Consider the following 22779-nt stretch of genomic DNA (forward strand, 5'->3'; position numbering starts at 1 on the left):
TTTTAACTATTCCTTCCTTGCCACGAAGGTTTTGATGTAAACAATTGGAAATGTTACTAGAAAAGCTTAAATTTAGCTATCCAACTTTCTTTTCTGTTTCTAAAATCTATGCACTCCAAAGCCCCAGAACACAGATCAAGGTGACAGCTTGTCTGTACCTAAAATAGCTTTCCAAAACCCTTTCACCCACCATCTTTGTTCATCACTGTTGCAGAGTTGGGTAGAATATTTAAGGAATGGGAGATAGGACATTAGAATGTGGTATTTGTAAAATATTGGTGGTTGTAAAATGCTAGGGGGAGATCATTGTGTAGTGCCTTTTAAAAGATTATGCTTTTTCTGTGCTTGGGGATGTATGTGAACAGCTTGAAAGTTTGCAAGTACAGAGAGCACTGGAAATGAAATATTTGTATTGAAAGGCCGTGCCTTAGCAGACCAAGCAGCGTTTTTACCAAGACGACAGGTTCTTGAATTTAATTTAATTCAATCAATTTGAACCTGATGGTTTTGACAACCTTCGACCAATCTGATTGTAAGAAATTGATGTGTCATCGGGAGTATAGAAGAAGGGAGCAGTTGGAAAATCAGCAGAGCTAACTGCCATCTGCTAGACATAACAGCTCTTGGCTCTTGGAGAAAGCACCACCAATTCACAATGGTACCTTAGCATTCCTAGCTAGGATTCTTGATGGAAGAATCGACGGAAAACGCACAGAACATACTGGAAGATGTAACCTGGTTGGAATTTCAGGAGACTAAATTCTGTTGTTTTGTTATATAAGTGGGAGTTATATTTATTGGAACAGCATACCATTAGAATCTCGAATTATTCAGAAATAGTTAGTAGTTAGAAAGGATTTGTTTGGTTTGTTAATAGTTTAGTTAATTTGTTTACTGTTAGAGTTAAATAAATTGTTACTTGTTGATTGTAAAGTGAGTGTCAAGGATTTATTTGATTTAACCACAGAAGTTGCTGAAAGACAGATTGCACCCTTTTCACCCTTTTGTGGGGTGAGGTGTTTCTGTTTGGGTTTTTCTGACTTTTTCTCTCGGAGTTGTGGTGGAGGGGTGTTAACCTCCAACAGATTGGGGGCTTGGGTCTGGGATTTGGCCAGCTCAGTTCCACGATTTGGACAGATTGGGACCAGGATTTGGATAGATCTGGACATATTTAAACAGATTTAGGTTGTGAAAGGTCCTAGCAGATTTAAATATTCTTGGGGACTAGTATCTTGGATCTTTAAATAAAACTTAGGTGAGAAGTGGAAAATTTGTTTAATTTGGGTTGCTTTTTGTTGGTCAAGTCAAAAGTGAAGTCATGCCTCTTTCACTCACTAAGTGTTTCCTGGGGCTGGAATGAGTGACTTCGGGGATTTTACAAAGGATAAACAAGGAATAGCTGCTGTAAGCGGCAGAGAAGCTGGAGTTGGGGTTGACTTTGTGAGGAAAGAAGAGGTAATTACAGCAACACCCTGACATTTACATTTGCTGAAAATGCCATCGGAATCTTTGGAAATGGCTAGAATTCAGTTGTAGATGAGCAGCTTGAAAAGGAACTGAAACTGTTTGAATTGTGGTTACAAGTAGCGGAAAGACAAAAAGAAAGAGTGTTTGAACTTCAGAAGTTACAAATTAGACAGGATAGCTAAAATGATGCAAATGTAGATAGAAGATAGGCTTAGTGAGGAGGAGGGTGATGATGAACAAACCCATTGTAGCCAAAGACCTGAAGTGATATGTACAAATATGTCAAAACATTACTGAAATTTCATGAAAAAGACTTTTTACATTTCCTTGAGAAATTGACTAAACTGATGAACTGGCCAAAAGATATGTGGTAATGTTAATTCACAGCAAGTTGGTAAGCAGGGCTAGCGATGTGTTTGCAGTGCAGTCAGAGGTGGTGTCTGGAACCAATGAATGTGTTAAACAAGCTATTTTGAGTGTCTACAAACTGGTACCAGAAGCGTACAGGCAACGGTTCAGAAATGTGAGAGAGAATCAGCGGACGTGTATCAAATTTAAAGAATTAATCACAGCAACTTCGATAGATTAATGAAAGGATTAAAGATAGAAAAGACATGACGTTCTTGCAGATGCTATTCTGCTGGAGGAGTTTAGAAACTCACTTCCAGAAGGGCTAAGAACTTATGTTGACGAACAGAAAGTTAAAACAGCGAGAAGAGCAGCTGAGATGGTGGTTGAATACACGTGAGCACATAAGTTGAAATCCAGCTTCCGACAGCGATTGTATTCCATGTGGGATAGAAATTGAATAAATCTGAAACCCTTATGGAATGGGATAGGGAAGTGAGCTGTCTGTTTCAGGAACAGAGAATTGAATTGAAAGACTTGGGACAGTGCTGTGAGGATATATGTAGAAATGGAATGGGAAGGACTGATGCAAATAGCACATGATGCTGAGGTAGGGAAAGCTGTTCCAATAAAACAACACCCCTACATGACTAATCCTCTCAAAGCAGCGCAGGTAGAGAAGGAAGTGGAAGCAATGCTCCAAGAAGAAATCATCAAGCCGAGTCAAAGTGAGTAGAGTTTGCCAATCATGTTGGTTCCCAAATCTGATGGTACTCAACGATGCGGTATAGATTATCGGAAGGTTAACGCTGTGACCAAATCTCACTTCTCCCCAATTCCAAGGCTGGAGGACAAACCACGTACATCACAAAATTGGCCTTACTTTGTGGTTACTGGCAAGTACCTTTGTTGGAGAGAGCGAAAGACATTTCTGCTTTTGTAACCCCGCATGGGCTGTATCAAATTAAAGTAATGCCTTTTAAAATTAAGAATGCAGCAGTCACTTTTTAAAGGCTCATGAACGGAGTTAATGCAGGATTGACTAATTGTGCCATCTTCATAGATGATTCAGTAAACTTTAGCCATTCATGGCAAGATCATATGGTAGAGCTGTTTGAGAGGCAAAGCTCATCATAATATTTGGCAGAATCAGAATCCGCAAGGGCAGAAGTGCCATTCTTGGGCACAACATCAGATGTGGTCAGATGACCCTGAGAAATGTGAAGATGAAGGCCATCAAGGAATTTTCCAAGACCATCCTCGAAGAAGGCTGTGCTACGATTTTTAGGATTGAGTGGATTCTACAGGAAATTTGTGCCAAACTTTAGTGGTGGTGACACCGTTGACGGTTTTGTTAAGAAAGAAGACAAAATTTCAGCGGACAGAACAATGACAGGTGACATTTTAGAATTTAAAAGCAATGTTAACCACTGCACCAGTTTTAGCCATGCCAAATTTCTTGAAACCCTTCCAAGTTGCCATCGGTGCAAGTGATGTAGGGTTTAGATCTGTGTTGTTACAGGGGGATGATTGTTGCATTGAAAGGCCAATTGGTTATTTTTTTTTTTAAAAAGCTCCGTATCCACCAGGAAAGATATTCAACCATTAAACAAGCGTTGTTAAGTTTGGTACTAGCCTTACAACATTTTAATGTTTACGTTGCAAACAGTGCATCAGAGATGATTGCGTATACCGATCACAATGCTTTGACATTTTTTTGGAAAGATTTTAGGACAAGAACACCAGATTATTTCATTGGAGTCTCATGATACAAGCGTTTAATTTATAAATTGTACATGTTGTGGGTCATAGAAATGTTGTTGCGGGTGTTTTATTGTAGGTTTAAAAGAAAAATGTTTATGTAAAGATGGAAACACTAGTGTTCAATGTTATATATAAATGGAATTAGTGCAAAATATGTAACTCTAGATTAATGACCTCTGGATCAAGTTATATGATGGAATTAAGGTCTTAGAAGAAAAAACAAAGCCATCTTTTCATCATGATGGTTCTTTTTTCTTAAGTTGGTCTGAAGTCGGATCGAGTATTTATGGATTCAGAGGCAGGGCGTTAAGATTTGGTGTTTGTAAAATATGGGTTTGAGAGGGTTGTGGGAAGAAGCATTGTGTGGCCTATTTAAAAAGTTGCATTTTTTTTCCTCTGCTTGGAGATGCCTGTGAGCGGCTTGAAAGTTTGCAAGTTCAGAGAGCACCCGGATTGAAAGATTTGAATTGAAAGGCTGTACCAATGGCAGACTAAGCAGCATTTTTAACTAAGACAGCAGGTTTTTGAATTTAGCCGGATAGTATAAATTTCAAGCAGGGTAGAACAACATCGCTTCATTGGAAGCCTCTCTGATGATGTTACCCACCGTGGCACAGTGGCTCAGTGGTTAGCACTGCAGCCTCACAGCGCTAGGGATGCAGGTTTGATTCCAGCCTCTGGTGACTGTCTGTGTGGAGTCTGCACATTCTCTCCATGTCTGTGTGGGTTTCCCCTGGGTGCTCCAGTTTCCTCCTACGGTCCAAAGATGTGCAAGTTAAGTGGATCGGCCATGCTAAATTGCCTGTGGTGTTCAGGGGTGTGTGGGTTATCGGGGGATGGGTCTGGGTGGGATGCTCCAAGGAGCAGTGTGGACTTGTTGGGCCAAAGGGCCTGTTTCCACACTGTAGGGAATCTAATCTGATCTAAAACGTCTGAATGTAAACAAGCCAGCTTGGCGAACGAGACAACATCATAGCCCTTGATTCCCTAATTTCAGCCTTGAGTATACACAAGCACTCAGCTCCAACAACTATCTGTGACCTAGAGTTTCAAAGACACTTCACCTTCTTAGAGAAGAAGTTCTTTTTTGTCTCAGTCTTAAATTGGTACCCCAGCATTCTGAGACTATACCCTTTGATCCATGAGAGGAAATATTCTGTCAGCATTTAAGCTGTCAAGCCCATGAAGAATATGTGTTTCAATGAGATCACCTTATATTCTTCTAAACTCCAGTGAGCAGAGTCCCAACTTGTTTAACCTTTGTTCATAAGACATTCTGTCCATACTGGGTGTCATCCCAGTGAACCCTGTGATAAAGATCCAAAAATTACATAATTCATGATATTAAACTTCTTTATTTATCTCTAAATTTGAGTTGTTTTGTCTCAGTACTCTTCTAAGAATCAGTCTCTATTAGTTGTTAAATGTTACTTAACTTCAGTGCATTTCAATAGCTTTTTCTTTTTCTTTAATATTCTATACGATGCCTGAAATAGTTTTGTGTTGAAGTCAGTAAAGTAAGTCTCAATGTCACTGTCAAATCAATATAGTTTTTCAAGTAGAAAGGACCCTGAAAAATTTAATTTCAAAGTGATAAAGAATCAGAGAAAGCAAAGAGAAATCAATTGACACTTTGTGTTTATATAGGCCTAAGTTTATTGATTATTTATCTAAGGTTATTTAACGGGTAAATGTTACAATATGAATTTACAAATACTTGTGTTTGTTTCAGCATCACATGTAAGCTTGATATCCTCAACTGCTACCACAGAAGCAATCTTTTACATGAGGTGCCATAACAGGGTTCATATTATCATTGTAGCTGTACTGGAATTCTGCTTGTTGCGTTTCATGTGATACTTGCTGGTCTCTTATCGCCTGTGTCACTGAAGACGATGAGACTACTATTTTTGAGATTTTTCCGAAACGCATGATTTTTAATTTGTTTTCTTCAGGCTAGAGTTTCTACGTCACAGCTACAAGCTCAGGGACAGATTCAGGCACAGCCAGCTCAGACTGCCCAGGTTACACTCACCAAACCACCGGTTGTGTCTGTCCCTACCGCAGTAGTCTCCTCTGGTGTAACAACACTTCCGGTTACTGTTGCTGGAATCAGCGTGGCTATTAGTCAACCTCAGAAAGGATCAACAGGTAATTGAAAAGCAAATTCTTGTGAATTATCAACTTGTTTGGAGGACAATAGGATTCATTTGTTTAGATTGATGCAACTGTAGAACTGAGACCAGTTCCTTCCACTAGAAGAGGGTTTGAGAGCGTACCTGGATTTGATTGACAAAAGAACCAGAGGTGGCATGAGGAAATGTTTTATTTTTGCACAGCGTGTTATTCTGTTCTAAAATGCAGTATCTGTGAGGATGGTGGAAACAGATTCAGGAATAACATTTGAATAGGAATTGGCAGTTGCTTTGAGGGAAGAGATTTGGAGGGCTATGGGAAAAGAGCAAGAGATTGGGATTAATAGGATAGCTGTACCAGAGAGCTGGCCCAGTCTTAATAAGCTGCATGGCGCCTTGCATCATGCATTTTATGATTTTATACTAAAGCAACAAATTGGAAACAGACAAATGACTTTGCTTACATGGAATTTAGAAGTGCTCATTGCCTGTGGAGAGAGATGTCCAATACTGAAGTATGCCTTCTCCAGCTCTGAGAGACGCTTGAAGGAGAAATGCTGTAGTTTTAACCACCTGCCTTATGAGAGGCTTGCTCAAGTTGTGTTCTCCAAAGGGAATCATGCGTGAACACTTGAAGTGTAAATCATCATACTTTCTTAAGTAAGCAGAGTATTTCAAGCCTGGGAGATTGTTTACAATCCCCACAGCAGTGCATGATGCATCTGATTGTAGGAGTACTCTGCTCCCTTTTGATGCCCTTTCAGTAGTGCTCAGTCCCAGCTTTCCAAACACCGAGATAATAAAATGTGAGGCTGGATGAACACAGCAGGCCAAGCAGCATCTCAGGAGCACAAAAGCTGACGTTTCGGGCCTAGACCCTTGATCAGAGAGGGGGATGGGGTGAGGGTTCTGGAATAAATAGGGAGAGGGGGGAGGCGGACTGAAGATGGAGAGAAAAGAAGATAGGTGGAGAGAGTATAGGTGGGGAGGTAGGGAGGGGATAGGTCAGTCGAGGGAAGACGGACAGGTCAAGGAGGTGGGATGAGGTTAGTAGGTAGGAGATGGGGCTGCGGCTTGGGGTGGGAGGAAGGGATGGGTGAGAGGAAGAACAGGTTAGGGAGGCAGAGACAGGTTGGACTGTTTTTGGGATGCATTGGGTGGAGGGGAAGAGCTGGGCTGGTTGTGTGGTGCAGTGGGGGGAGGGGACGAACCGGGCTGGTTTAGGGATGCGGTGGGGGAAGGGGAGATTTTGAAGCTGGTGAGGTCCACATTGATAACATTGGGCTGCAGGGTTCCCAAGTGGAATATGAGTTGCTGTTCCTGCAACCTTCGGGTGGCATCATTGTGGCACTGCAGGAGGCCCATGATGGACATGTCATCTAAAGAATGGGAGGGGGAGTGGAAATGGTTTGCGACTGGGAGGTGCAGTTGTTTGTTGCGAACCGAGCGGAGGTATTCTGCAAAGCGGTCCCCAAGCCTCCGCTTGGTTTCCCCAATGTAGAGGAAGCCACACTGGGTACAGTGGATGCAGTATACCACATTGGCAGATGTGCAGGTGAACCTCTGCTTAATGTGGAATGTCATCTTGGGGCCTGGGATAGGGGTGAGGGAGGAGGTGTGGGGGCAAGTGTAGCATTTCCTGCGGTTGCAGGGGAAGGTGCCGGGAGTGTTGGGGTTGGAGGGCAGTGTGGAGCGAACAAGGGAGTCACGGAGAGAGTGGTCTCTCCGGAAAGCAGATAGGGGTGGGGATGGAAAAATGTCTTGGGTGGTGGGGTCGGATTGTAGATGGCGGAAGTGTCGGAGGATGATGCGTTGTATCCGGAGGTTGGTGGGGTGGTGTGTGAGAACGAAGGGGATCCTCTTTGGGCGGTTGTGGCAGGGGCGGGTTGTGAGATATGTGTTGCGGGAAATATGGGAGACGCGGTCAAGGGCGTTCTCGATCACTGTGGGGGGAAAGTTGCGGTCCTTGAAGAACTTGGGATGTGCGGGAGTGGAATGTCTTATCGTGGGAGCAGATGCGGCGGAGGCGGAGGAATTGGGAATAGGGGATGGAATTTTTGCAGGAGGGTGGGTGGGAGGAGGTGTATTCTGGGTAGCTGTGGGAGTCAGTGGGCTTGAAATGGACATCAGTTACAAGCTGGTTGCCTGAGATGGAGACTGAGAGGTCCAGGAAGGTGAGGGATGTGCTGGAGATGACCCAGGTGAACTGAAGGTTGGGGTGGAAGGTGTTGGTGAAGTGGCTGAACTGTTCGAGCTCCTCTGGGGAGCAAGAGGCGGCGCCGATACAGTCATCAATGTAGCGGAGGAAGAGGTGGGGTTTGGGGCCTGTGTAGGTGCGGAAGAGGGACTGTTCCACGTAACCTACAAAGAGGCAGGCATAGCTGGGGCCCATGCGGGTCCCATTATCTCTGATACAATTTTAACCTCACTGCGAAGCCTCTTCCAGGGATGCCTAACCTGAAGAAGGTACCCTCCTCCCTCCGGACCAACCTCAGGGAATCTGCTGGGCCTGCTGTGTTCATCCAGCCTCACATTTTATTATCTTGGATTCTCCAGCATCTGCAGTTCCCATTATCTCTTTCCAAACACCATACTTCTGTCTTCCCTCCTTGTTGCTGCCAAACTTGGAACCTGTTTCAGACCCTCACTTCACTGGTGCTGATGAATCCTTTGCAGTTGCACAGATCCCTGCCTCTGCAATACAGCCATCAGACGACTTCCCCCTAATTCCATGACATTCTTCTGGATCTCAAACTTCAATTCATATTTTCAAACACTCCGTTAACATTCTCTCCCTTCACACTGTAGTGATGCTTCTTGCACAATCCTGCATTATTGTGGGGTAATTGTCGTCCTAGGAAGAGCTCTCCCCCCAACACACAGACCTCTTTCTTTAGCCCTGTACCCTGACTATTCGTGGCCTCCTTGTTTGCAAGTATCTCCAATTTCTTATCATCTCCTAACCTGATACATGTAAGCTTAGCACTAACTTCATTCATGCACTTGTTGTCATAATGTGTGTTTTATCCTTTTAAGAAGTGCCTCAGAAATATTTTGATGGAAGTTAATACGCTTCGGTTATATTCAGTTGCTGTTTTGAAGTAAATGCCTTGTTCAGACTTGCAAATGTTCCCTGACCATAACCATTATCTTGACTCTCTGCAGGAGGGCAGACAGTAGTGAAGACAGCCATACCACAGCATTTTTCACAAATGCAAGTGCAGCAGCTTCTGAAACTCAAACAGCAACAGCAGAAAGCAGGCCAGGCCCAAGTGACACAAGGACAAGCAGCTTTGCAGGCTGCAGCAATCACTGCACAACAGAAGGTACAGGTCCTACCTTTTAATACCTTCTATGAATTGTTTTTGGGGTTGCTGGGGAGAGGCAGGACAAAAACTCTGTGGCTATTGGTTATTTAACTTATTGTTGCTTCTCCCACACCCTGCCTGGTAAATAATTCACTGAGTTTTCGCCATCAGCAATTTGTGAACTTTTTTTTGGTATGCATATCTCACAGATGAGAGGAGAGGAGACTTGTAGCTTTTGAGATGTGGATGGAAGAGGATGCACAGAACAAGCTGGATGGACAGAAACCTAAATGAGCAGGTTAAATCAAGAGTAGAATTGCATTCAGAAATCAAAACTGTTGCTAAGTACAGTTACAGAGAGAGAAAGAAGACTAAGTATCGACAGTGGAAACTAAAACCCAACAGTTTTAACCTGGCAACAAGTGAGGGCTAAATTGAGAGTGAACACAGAAGGTACACGAGGAAAGTTGGATGGGTGGATGACAGAGGCTTAATAAAACCAGGAATTGATGTCTGGTGGTATGACATGCTCAAACAGCAGCGGGATGCTGTCAGCAGGTAGCTGAGAGTGTGTACCTTTGAATGGACAACAACTTTTTTGCCCTGGTCTTTGCTGAGAGATGGCTGATGTTACTCAAGGAAGAGAAGGTCATCCAGGGCTCCTGCCCCTGTTAACTGTTTGCCAGTTCCTGAGAGGATGCAGGGAGCAGATGTGTAGAGAAGTTGCAGATATCTGTAGGAACAACAGAGATGTATTGGTTGGAGATTTTAATTGACCCTGTATTGACTGGGTCACCCAAAGTGTAAAAGACCCGGATCAGGTGGAATTTGTCAGATGTGTCGAAGAAAGTTTCCTAAATCAATGTGTAGAGGGCCCTACTCAGGACGGTGCAATACGGGACCTCTTGTTAGGAGACAAGGCTGGGCAAGTGACTGAAGTGTCATTTGGAGAGCAGTGGATCCAGTGATCATAACTCTCTTAGTTTTAATATAGTTATGGAAAAAGATAGGACAAGTCCACTGTATAAGGTGCTAAAACAGAGCAGGGCCAACTTTGGGGCCATTAGGTGGGATGTAGCAACAGTCAATTGGGTGAGCCTGCTTGAAGGAAAATGAATGACTTGCATATTGGAGGCTTTTAAAAGTGTGATATCAAGAGTACAGGGACAGTATTATGTCCCTGTTAGGTTGAAGAGAGAAGCTGGCAGGTTTAGGGATCCCTGGCTGACAAGGGATATTGAGGTTCTGATCAGGAAAAAGAAGGCATATATTGGGTTTAAGCTATTGGGCTCATGAATCCGTAGATGACTATAAAAAATGTGGGACTTCACTTAAGAAGGAGATCAAAAGAGCAAAAAGATCACCATGGTGGTCCACGTGTGGAGCCACAGGAGATGAGCGATGTTTTTAATGAATATTGCTCCTCAGTGTTTACATAGTAAGGCCTTTGACGTGGTCCCATGCGGCAGGCTAGTCATGAAGTTTAGGTCGCATGGGATCCAGGGCGAGCTAGCTTTTTGGATTCAAAACTGGCTCCATGGTAGGAAGCAGAGGGTGATGGTTGAAGGTTGTTTCTCAGACTGGAAGTCTGTGAGTAGTGGTGAACCACAGGGGTCAGTGCTGGGACCTTTGTTATCTGTTATTTTCTTAAATGATCTGGATGTGAATGTGCAAGGCATGATTAATAAGTTTGCAGACGATACAAATTTAGGATGTATCATTGATAGTAAGGTGAGGAAGTGGGCTGAAGTTTGGCAAATGCAGTTCTATACATGTAAGCTTGAGGTGTTGCACTTTGGAAAGTCAAACCAAGGTAGGACTTGTACAGTAAATGGTAAGGTCCTGAGGAGTGTCGTGGAACAGAGGGACTCAGGAGTACCAAGTACATAGCTCATTGAAAGCGGTGTCACAGGTAGACAGGTTGGTTAAGAAGGCATTTGGCATGTTGGCCTTCATCAGTCGAGGCATTGAGTAAGGAGTTGGGATGTAATGTTACAGTTGTATAAGTTGTTAGTGAGGCAGTGCTTGGCATATTGTGTACAGTTTTGGTCATCCTGTTATAGGAAAGACATAATTAAGCTGGAAAATGTGCAAAGAAGATTTGTGAGGATGTTGCCAGGGCTAGTCAGCATGAGCTATAGGGAGAGGTTGATCGGGGTAGGACTGTCTTCCTTGGAACGTTGGAGATTGTGGAGTGTATAAAATCATGAGGGGCATAAATAGGATAAATACATATAGCCTTTTTCCCAAGGATGGGAATTGAAAACTAAAGGTGAGAGGAGGAAAATTTAAGATGGACCTGAGAGGCAACCTCTTTACACAGAGAGTGGTGCGTATGTGGAATGATCTGCCAGAGAAAGTGGTTGAGGCAGGTACAGTAGCAACATTTAAAAAACATTTGGAATGGTACATGAATTGGAAGGGCTTAGAGGGATATGGGCCAAATGCAGGCAGTTGGAACTAGCTGAGTGGGCAGCATGGTCAACATGGACATGTTTGGGCCAAACGGCCTGTTACCATGCTGTATTACTGTAATACACTATGCCAGCACCAGGACGTATAGCGTTCCAGCCTAGCTTGCTGGCTTTTGCTTTCAATGTCAATGCATATAGTAACACACTTAAAAGTTGCTGGAACTGGGAAGGGTGTGCTGTCCAGCCACCCATGGGGTTAACGCCCTTTGATGAAGAGGGAACTAAAATCAGTGAAGATAAGAAACATTTAGTTGTCTCAAAACATAAGCAAAACTACTGTTGTTGGAATCTGAAACAAAAACAAAATTCTCGAAATACTCAGCAGGTCTGGCAGAATCTTTGGAGAGAGAAACACAGTTAAAGTTTCAGGTTGATGGCCTTTCTTTCTGTTTCTCTCTCTCCACAGATGCTGCCTGACTTTCTGAAGTTTGTCATGTTTTCAGTTTTTATTTTGCTTTGCACAACTTGGTGGAGATGAGAGTTTGAGAGAGGCGAGAGGGGAGGCAGTGATCATTCGGAGTTTTGTATATCGTTTTTGGTGATGTTTGGGAGTTGGACTCCGGAAAGCATAGACCTGTATCATCTTCGATGTTGATATTTTAAAAACCAAAGCAGGCTTATTCTGCAGCAGTGTAGTTAGGGTGCACAAGTTTGGTGAAAGCAGTGCTGTGCTGATTTTCAATTTGCATTCCATTTCAGATAACTCAACAGGTTACAGTTCAATCACAACAGCAACAGCAACAGAAAGTCACTTATACCACTGCCCAGCTCCAATCAGGAATGAAGCCACAGTTCTTGAGTGCTCAGACTCAGAAGCCTACAGGAACTCAACAGATGCAGGCACAAATTCAGGTAACTAATGTAAGCATTTCAGCGTAACACGGGTTATGCTATTGAACCATAATCTAGGAAGTTCAACTTCAAATCCCACTGTAGCAGTTTGAGAATTTAAAACGTAGGATAAGTCATTTGGAGTAAAGATGCCTAGCAAAAATGACTGTGACATTACTGGATTGTTGTAAAATTTAAAAAAAATCAGATCTCAACAGGTTCACCAGTGCCCTATAGGACAGGAGATCTGCCATCCTTAATTAATCTGAGCCTATATGCAACTCCAGTGTTGCACCAGCCATCTGAAGTGACTGAGCAAATCACTCAAGCTGCTACAGTCCACCTTAAGGGCACTAGAGATGGGCAAGAAATATCCATTTTGCAGGCAGTGCTGTATCTGAGAGGCTTATCTGTTTTTCCATCTTTACAAGAAACTCTTGGTTAATAACCAGCAAGTAAGTAATTCAGTAAATTGTAAGTATATGTAACCTGTGTCTGAATCTCAGTTAATTAAGCAGCATTTTGTTCCTTGTTTTATTACGACTATCCTCTGTATTGCAAAACTATGCCAATAGACATAAACTACTCATTCTTGTGTTATGAATGGAGGCCAATAGTCGTAATTTACTGCCCTGAACCTGATCCTTTTTGGTGAAAACATGAATATTATCTTAACAGGATTCTTCATCCTCAGCTGATACCTCGAGTGTGTTCGTCGCACGGTTGTTTAATAAACAAAGTGGCTTTAATAGATTAGTAAGTTGAAAATCATTATTCATTTACTCTAAAGTTTGGAAACTTTAGCCAGTCCCTTCAGTTTGCAGGTGACTGGGAGAGTGGCTGTGTTTTATAACGAGAGTTTGCACTTCACCCTGTTCTTCACATATGCAAGCGTACATCAAACCTAATGAAGTTGATACCATGCATTACGGCAGAACTCTTTAACCATTACACATCGCATTGAGACAAAGTGGTTTTGTTCCTTGCTGTTCGAGACTCATGGTTTATTTATCACGCTGCTTTTTTCCAGAGCCAGGTTATACTCTTATTTTACATTAGAAAGTTCTTTGTCAGTAGCCCCTCAGAATGACAAATGTAATTTGTTAACGCTGCCCTACTTTCTTTTTACAATTTTACATTCCTCTGTTAACTTGAAGACTGCAGAAGAAATGATGCTTTAAAGTGCCTGAAATCTTGCATGCTTGAAGGGTGAAAAAATTAAAATAAATTGCTGTTGTTCAATAGGTTACAAAACTTCCACAAATGGTTCAACAGCAAGCAACCGTGGGGAGTATCCAGCAGATGGTATCAACAGCCCAGCAGGTACTCTTCACCTCCTCATGCCTATCTACATTCTCTGCACAGATGAAGCTATTGGACTTTGCACATGTTCGACCAGCTGCTACCTTTCCATGATGTAAAAGAAGAAATCTGACCTTTTGTTTTCCTCTGCTTTCCCTTTTACCTCTCTACGCTGTGCACTTAATGGTTCTGCTAATCTTCTACATGCCTCTCCTGGTACCAGTAACTTGCAATCTCTGTTTTGAGATGAGTTGATGAAGGAGACCCCAAGACCCAAAGAAACATCCATGTTTGATCCTAAATTTTAGAATCTCTCAGTGCAAAAGAACATCCTTCAGTCCATCATGTCTGCACCAGCTCTTTCACAAAGCTACCCAAGCGGTCCCTCCTCCTCGCTCTCTTGCCGAAGCCCACAATATTAGTTTTTTTTTTCAATAATTTGTAAATTGCCTTTTGAAACTTACTGTTGAACCTACTTTCACAACTTTTAGCAGTGTATTCCAGATGATAACCACTTGCTGCAAAAGGAATTTCTCATATTTCCTTATGCCTCTTCTGCCACTTGTCTTCTATCTGTGTCTTCTGGTTACTGGTATTTCTACTACTGGAAACTGTTTCTCTTTATTTACTGGATTGAAGTTCTTTATGATTTTGAAAATCTCTCAGCAGATGACCTCTTAACTTCCTCTGTTTTAAAGACAGCAACTTAAGTCACTCTAATCTTCCTGTGTGCCTGAAGTCTGTCATCCTGATACTATTCTAGCAAACCTCTTTTGCACCCTCTCCGAAGTGCTTTTAGTCTTTTATAACGTGTGTTGCCCTGAATTGGTTTGCTTTATTCCTGCTAGGACTTGCCGGGATTCTGTTCTGTCTGCTACTAGATCAACCAGCCATCTGGGAACTAAAGATGCTAACCTATGTCCCGTCACTCTGGATTGTGATCCTCGGTGGGAAGTTAGTGAGCAACATTGCTCAGGATAGACTCAAATCCAGAATTATGTAGAATTACAGGAATCTAGAGTACAAGAACAGGCAATACCATCCAGCATTTATGCTCCACGCAAGCCTCCTCTGACTCGTCTTCATTTCATCCTAACAGCATTTCCCATTTTTTCATCCCTCATCTAGCTTCCCCCAAAATACATCAGTAATTTTTGTCTCAACTGCTGGTTCTCTGGATGAGGGTGGTTCTCCAATTTCTTCCTTGACTCATTGGTGACTTTTGTTTTTGCACTTTTGGATATCCTCACAAGTAAAGTTCTCTTCCTTTGCATCCCATTCATAATTTTAAAGACCTCTATCAGTTAACCCTCAACCTTCTTTTACCTAGAGTAAGCAGCCCTGCCTGTTCAGCCTTTCCTGAAAGTTTTAGCCGCTCAGTTCAGATATCTTCCTTACAAGCCTATTTTACATCTTCTCCAGCATATCTGTATTTTTATTATTACATGGAGACCAGAACTGTTTACTGTACACAAGTTGGATCTAATTGTGGTTCTGTTGGGAGTTTACCATAAGCTGTTGGAATTTTAAAGATTTTAATCTTGACCGTCAGCTTTTCTGTGGAGGTTGTGAACTGCGACCAGCTGATTGTACAAGAGCAAATGAACAGACTGATGCAATAATCAACATTAGCACTTCGAAACTATCTGGATTAAACGGTCAATCTTGATGAACACCAACGAAAAGCAGATGTTGGAAATCTGACTCAAAAATTGCAAATACTTGAAATGCTTCAAAGTCAGGCAGCAATCTGTAGACAGAACGAGTTGATGTTTCAGGTCTATGCTCAGTCAGTCAACAGTTGAGCTGGTTATTCAGTACCAAGTAGTGCCGTTAGCAGTTCTAATTGAGTATTCCTGTTTAGGGTGAAACAGTAACTGATTTGCAAGTTCTTGAATTTACATGTAATTTACATCACAGAAACAAGACATTTTGTTACCTGCTTTGCATACAAACCTGTGTAGTATTATTTCATTTCTGTCAAAATTACTTTGAATTTGTTCCATTTAGTTAGTTGACCTGTAAGCTTCCTCCTTCTAATCTAAACTGTAATGTTCAAGCTTCAGTATTATGGCCATTTGCTTCCTTCAGTATTTTAAGTAAAACAAAACACAAGTTCGTCATGAGGTAGCAAGTACTGCCGATGCTGGAGTCAGAGATAACAAATTGTGGAGCTGGAGGAACACAGCAGGTCAGGCAGCATCAGAGGAGCAGGAAAGCTGACGTTTTGGTTTGGGACCCTTCTGAAATAGCTGCTCTGACACTGGCTGGCCTGCTGTGTTCCTCCAGCTCCACACTAGGTTATCACAAGTTCTGCCTTGCCTTAGTGGGTCTCCCAATCTCATCTAAGTCAGAAGGTCATGTTTGGCCCCACTCCATGCCAACACTTTAGTACGTTTCCATACCAGCGGACTGTCAGAGGTGCTGCCTTATAATTGAGATAGTAAAAAGGCCGTTTGTGCTTTGTATCATGGCCAGTTTACATTTACAAGATGTGTCATGTGCCGATAGCATTGGCACCTTGTACCTGCTTGGCTGAACAGAAGAGACTGCAATGTGCAACTTGAAGAATAGGGAGTGTACCTGCCCAATACACCCTCCACTCAATACAGAATATCTGGCTATTTACCTCATTGCTGTTCGTGTTGATGTGCCGTGAGTTGGGTGGGCATTTGCCCACATTACAGTGGTGACCTCACTTTGAAGGTACTTCATTGACATAAAGTGCTTTGAAGCAGTCCAAGAACGTGAAAGGTGCTAAATAAGTGGAAATGTCTTTCTGATGGAAATCTGTCTCTTTCTGTTCCTCTCTGGTAGGTCCAGGCGCAGCCACAGACAATGACACTGTCCCAGGCAGCTACAGGCCAGCAAGTCCAGGTAATTCCTGCGGCTGCTACTGCTCAGGTTGTTCAGCAACAACTTATTCAGCAGCAAGTTGTGACAGCAGCATCTCCTCAGATCCAGCCTCCGACCCCACAGAGCCCAGCGCAGCCAGCCGCGACTTCTGATGCCCAGGGCCAACAAGCCAAGGTGCAAGCGCGAACCGCTGCTCCCATGAGACTGAAAGCTCCGACAAAACCGAACTGAGCTTGTTAAATGGAATGAAAAACCCACTACGTAAAGAATGTGCTCACAGCATTAGCTGGACTGTGCTCAGAACAAATCGTACTAAGTTTGTTATCACTCCGCTGTGTAATAGCCAATGTATAGAAAAAAGTTGACATGCATACACTTCACATACGTCATTTAATATTGAATCTTGATGTTAATGTAACATGTTGATGCGACTGTAAATCTTTTTAACACGTCAATAATTCTAAGGTTTAACCTTAGTCATCTTTGTACATACTATTCTTTTTGGTACATTTTTAATGTGCCCTGTATTTGTTAAATTCAGAAAGTGGATGTTATAGGCATGTGTTCAGTATTTGTAAATCCATAATGTAGTTTCTGAATGTTAAGTACTTAAGTGCAGTTTTTTTCATTACGTAAAAGTTGGAAAGAAGCCAACAGCAATGAACTTCAGAATAAGTTGTATTTGACATTCCTTATCTAGGAAAATACACGAATGTTTATTAATGAATTTTTGATACAAGGTTTTTGTATTTTTGTTACATTCTTTTCATTGCGCATCCATGGTTCAGGATTTGTTTTAAAGTGATAATGTTTTATTTTTATTCTGTATGTATATGCACATTAAAAATGCAATCTATGCTACAAAGTTATTTCCTCCAGTTTTTAGTGTACATGTTGTACAGTATTTGTTATGGTTTTGCATAGCATCGTGTTATAACATCGTTAACCCTGTCCTCAAAAAGATGATTAAAAATCCAATTGTGATCGGCACATGAAAATGATTGAGTAGAATTGTATATAAGTATTTTTGTTAATCACTCAGTCATGTTGCCTTTAATCTTTCCTTTGTTGAGCCAGATGTAGATTTTTTTTTAAGCAGCCGTGGTATTTTTGTTATGTATGGTAAATTTGGTAAAGGATGATGGATAAAGTTTCAGTGACAGCCCAGGGTAACTGAGACCAAAGAGTGAGTGAGTTTTAAGTTTTCAACATGACAGGACTGTTGATTTCCAATGACATTGTGTGAAATTACTGTTACACCGTCAAATTATACCAGATTGTTAGTTGTATTCATAAACCACTGCTACTACATTGTAATAAATTAACACATTTGTAAATGCACTCCAGCTGTTTTTGACTTATAACTTTACTGACTTTATGACTTACTTAAAGAATATTTTCTCTCTTTTTAGCTCTTGTGTCATGGGCTGTATTATCCTAGGCTGTAGATTTCTTAAGTCAACATCATTGAAGTACAACAGACAAAAGCAGAAATTGCTGGAGAAAGAGATAATGGGAACTGCAGACACTGGAGAATCCAAGATAACAAAGTGTGAAGCTGGATGAACACAACAGGCCAAGCAGCATCTCAGGAGCACAAAAGCTGACGTTTCGGGCCTAGACCCTTCATCAGAGAGGGTGAAGGGTCTAGGCCTGAAAAGTCAGCTTTTGTGCTCCTGAGATGCTGCTTGGCCTGCTGTGTTCATCCAGCTTCACACTTTGTTATCTTAATTGTTGGAGAAAGTCAGATCTGTCAGCATCTGTGGAGAGAAGCTGAATTAACACTTTGAATCTGATGTGACTTCTTCAGAATATTCTGAAGGATGGTCATTGGACTATAAACATTTAACTCTGCTTTCCTCTCCACAGATGCTGCGAGACTTTGAATTTTACTGTTCTCTGTTTGTGTAGTTGTAGCAGAACGATTAGATGATGGCTAAGAAATCCATTGGAGTTTTTCCCATGCAGGTTTGAATCCGGCTGAGTATATTTCCTGATCTTGAAATTTCTCCAGAAATTTCTGTATTTGTTTCATTTCTCCAGCATGCACAGTTCTTTGTTTTATTCATTGAAATGCATTTATACTTCGAGGTGAAATAGCCATGTAAACCAAGAAGGTCATTCTCAGATTCCCTTAAAGAACCTCCTCTCATCTGGTATGCCCAAGTTGTCAACAACAACTTTAATTTGTACAAAGCACCTCAAGGCAATTCTCTAGGGCATTATCAAACTGTTTTTGTTAAAACTCAAGGAAAATGGACATTGCTGTTACCACAGCATTCATTGTGCAAGCCTCATTGCCCAGTGTTGAGTGTACCACATTGCTGTGGTTGTGGAGTCACCTGGAGGCCAGATGGACAAGGACAGCAGATTTCCTTCCCTAGAGGTTGTGCATCTAATGCGTTTTCATGATGGTACATGGTTATTACTAGGCATGGTCTTTATTCCAGATTAATATTGCATGTGAATTTCACCATCTATTATTGTGGGATTCGTACCCATTTATCAAGGGCTTATTGGGGTATTGTGTTACTAGTCCAGTGATGTTGCCAATATGCTACCAGCTCTCCCTAAAATAACCCAGCTATGCAGTCTGTCAGGACAGGTGGCTAGAAGCTTGATAAGGTGTCATTTGAAAGGAGTGTTTCAAGGAGGACAGATGGGTAGACAGGTTTAGACAGGGATTTCCAGATCTTTAGGACTGAGGCAGTTGAAATGCAGTGGTGAAAATCAAAGAAATGCAAGAGACCATAATTGGAGGAGCTCTGATCTCCATGAGGTGTGTGGAGCTGCAGGCAATTAGAAACCGTGAGATGGGAACGCCAGAGAGGGTTTTGAATGTAATGACTTGAGTATTTTAAACCATGACTTTGCTGGACCAAAAGCCAATCTTGACATTGGTGCGGGTTATATGAAAAGGAAGTCAAATCTCAACCAGTTTCGCTTGTTTTTGGGTCAGTGGACTGTCTTGCAGAAAGTGTGCCAGATATCTCATTTTCTGAAAATCCATAACCCTATTCATTACCTTAAGCATTCACTCCCTCTATTTGTGTACAGTGACAGTCTTATATACAATGTGCAGTAATTGCCAAAGTTTGAACAACAAAGCCCCACTGTCACCCAAACCCTTAGTCTCTGTTTGTAAAAGCACAAAGACAATAGGCACATTGAACATCACCACCTGAGTAGAACAAAGAAAATTATAGCACAGGAACAGGCCCTTCAGCCCTCCAAGCCTGTGCTGATCCAGATCCTCTATCTAAACCTGTTGCCTATTTTCCAAAGATCTGTATCCCTCTGCTCCCTGCCCATTCATGTATCTGTCTACATACATCTTAAATGATGCTATTGTGCCCGCCACTACCACCTCCACTGGCAATGCGTTCCAGGCACCCACCATCCTCTGTGTAGAGAACTTTCCATGCATATCTCCCTTAAACTTCTCCCCTCTCACCTTGAAATCGTGACCCCTAGTAATTGAGTCTCCCACTCTTAGGGGGGAGGGGGGGCTGGAGAAATAGCTTCTTGCTATCCACCCTGTCTATACCTCTCATAATTTTGTAGACCTCAATCAGACTCCCCCCCCCCCCAACCTCTGTATTTCTAATGTAAATAACCCTAATCTACTCAACCTCCCTTCATAGCTAGCACCCTCCATACCAGGCAACATCCTCGTGAACCTCCTCTGCACCCTCTCCAAAGCATCCACATGCTTTTGGTAATGTGGCAACCAGAACTGGATGCAGTACTCCAAATGTGGTCGGACCAAAGCCCTATACAATTGTAATATGACCTGCCGACTCAATACCCTGTCCAATGAAGGAAAGCATGTTGTATGTCTTCTTGACCACTCTGTTGACCTGCGTTGCCACCTTCAGGGTACAATGGACCTGAACACCCAGATCTCTCTGTGTGTCAATTATCCTCACGGCTTTTCCATTTGCTGTATTGTTTGCTCTAGAATCGGATCTTCCAAAATGCATCGCCTTGCATTTGCCTGGATTGAACTCCATCTGCCATTTCTCCGCCCAACTCTCCAATCAATCTATGTTCTGCTACATTGTCCGACAGTCCCCTTCACTATCTGCTACTCCACCAATCTTAGTGTCATCTGCAAACTTGCTGATCAGGCCGTCTATACCTTCCTCTAGATCATTTATTTATATCACAAACAACAGTGGTCCCAACACGGATCCCTGTGGAACATCACTGGTCACAGTTCTCCATTTTGAGAAACTCTCTTCCACTACAACTCTGTCTCCTGTTGCCCAGCCAGTTTTCTATCCATCTAGCTAGTACACCCTGAACCCCATGCGACTTCACTTTTCCATCAGCCTACCATGGGCAACCTTATCAAACACCTTACCGAAGTCCATGTATACGACATCTACAGCCCTTCACTCATCTATCAATTTTCTCACTTCCTCAAAGAATTTATCAAGTTGGTAAAACATGACCTTCCCTGCACAAAACCATGCTGCCTATGCCAATAGTGTAAATAGATCCTATCCCTCAGTATCTTCTCCTGCTGTGTTCATCCAGCCTCACATTTTATTATCTTGGAATCTCCAGCATCTGCAGTTCCCATTATCTCTGATAACAAAGTGTGGGGTTGGATGAACACAGCAGGCCAAGCAGCATCTCAGGAGCACAAAAGCTGACGTTTCAGGCCTAGACCCTTCATCAGAGTGGGCCCGAAACGTCAGCTTTTGTGCTCCTGAGATGCTGCTGGGCCTGCTGTGTTCATCCAACCCCACACTTTGTTATCTTGGATTCTCCAGTATCTGCAGTTCCCATTATCACTTAGCTTAAAGGCAGTTAGGCGTCTTAAATGTTCTTATGAGTGAGTTTATTTAGAAAAAGTCCACCCTGTTAAGTTACTGTTCAGAATGTACAATGGTTTGGTAGAAATCTGTGTGGGGGAGAAAAACAGAGATAACGTTTCAAATCCAATGACCCTTCACCAATTGTAGGATTCCGGTGACGATGCAACAGGCTCCCCCCCCCCGCCCTGGCTCTGCTGAGCTTCCCCAGCGATTGCTGCGGGGCCCTTTGCGATGAAGGTTGGAGGAAGGACTCAGTGGTGGCAGAGTGAGGTCCAGGGGTCAGCCGCAGCCTGAGGAGAGGGGACTGTCCCTTTAATGGGCGGACTCTTCCCTTGGCCACGCCCCCCCCCCAAAATCGCCCCGCCCCGCCCCACGTGACCCCCCCAACTCCCGGCTCGGGACAAGATGGCGGCGGCGGCAGAGCGTGAGACTGAAGGTCCCGCCGCGGACCAGGCCCCGGCTCCGGCCCAGGCCCAGGCCCAGGCCCGGCTGCAGCTGGTGCTCGCCAGCAGGAAGAACGCGAACGCCGTGTTCGACATCCTGGAGGGGCTGGAGGTGGGGCACGGGGATGGTCACGGGTGTCCTGGGTCTCGGCACAGCAAGATCCCAGGGGTGGGCCTGGGCATGGCGAGATCCCGTGGGGTGGGGTGGGGTCGGCAGGGCACAGCAAGAGTCCGTGGCCGGGGTGGGTACAGCAAGATCCCATGGGTGGAGTGGGCACAGCAAGATCCCATGGATAGGCCCAGGAACGGCGAGATGCCATGGCTGCGGTGGGTACAGCAAGATCCCAGGGTGGGCCTGGGCCTGACAAGATTCCATGGGGGGTGGGCACAGCAAGAGTCTGTGGGCATGGTAAGATCCTGTGGGTTGGTCTGGGTATGGCAAGGTGCCATGGCAGGGGTGGGCACAGCAAGATCCCATGGGTGGGCCTGGGCACAGTGAGATGCTATGGCTGGGGTGGGCAAAGCAAGATCCTGTGGGTGGGCCTGGGTATGGCAAGGTGCCATGGCAGGGGTGGGCACAGCAAGATCCCATGGGTGGGCCTGGGCACAGTGAGATGCTATGGCTGGGGTGGGCAAAGCAAGATCCTGTGGGTGGGCCTGGGTATGGCAAGGTGCCATGGCAGGGGTGGGCACAGCAAGATCCCATGGGTGGGCCTGGGCACAGTGAGATGCTATGGCTGGGGTGGGCCTGGGTGTGGCAAGACCGTGGGGTTGGAGTGGGTTTTGGCACAGCGAGATCCTTGGTGCAGTGGGCTGGGATCGGTAGAACCTTATGCTTGCCTGAGCGCTGCTGGAAAGTGTAAACTGGAATACATTCGCAGAATGTGATTTTTGGTGTATGTTGCCTTAGGACCCTATGGTGAACTCCCCTTCCTCATCTCCCGTGACCAATCCTGTTCCAAATGGTGCTGAGCATGTGCCCAGTTATAAAGTGAGATAATTGTTTTGGATAAATAGGAATATTA

The 22779-nt window shown here is 43.5% G+C and overlaps 2 protein-coding genes across 2 annotated transcripts in view; both read left to right on the forward strand.

The window, feature by feature from the left end:
* Nucleotides 1–17807, forward strand: part of ep400 (E1A binding protein p400) — a 135839-nt gene extending 118032 nt beyond the window's left edge. The window contains exons 51-55 of the mRNA XM_048555918.2: nt 5535–5730; nt 8880–9040; nt 12196–12348; nt 13573–13650; nt 16447–17807. Of these exons, the coding sequence (XP_048411875.2) occupies nt 5535–5730; nt 8880–9040; nt 12196–12348; nt 13573–13650; nt 16447–16716 (858 nt within the window). The 3' untranslated portion in view covers nt 16717–17807. The remainder of the gene's footprint in view (nt 1–5534; nt 5731–8879; nt 9041–12195; nt 12349–13572; nt 13651–16446) is intronic.
* Nucleotides 17808–21697: 3890 nt separating this feature from the next.
* Nucleotides 21698–22779, forward strand: part of noc4l (nucleolar complex associated 4 homolog) — a 42771-nt gene continuing 41689 nt past the window's right edge. Inside the window, exon 1 of the mRNA XM_048556481.2 lies at nt 21698–21866. Within this exon, the coding sequence (XP_048412438.2) occupies nt 21717–21866 (150 nt within the window). The 5' untranslated portion in view covers nt 21698–21716. The remainder of the gene's footprint in view (nt 21867–22779) is intronic.

Source organism: Stegostoma tigrinum, chromosome 26, assembly GCF_030684315.1.
Source record: "Stegostoma tigrinum isolate sSteTig4 chromosome 26, sSteTig4.hap1, whole genome shotgun sequence".
Lineage (NCBI taxonomy): Eukaryota > Metazoa > Chordata > Chondrichthyes > Orectolobiformes > Stegostomatidae > Stegostoma > Stegostoma tigrinum.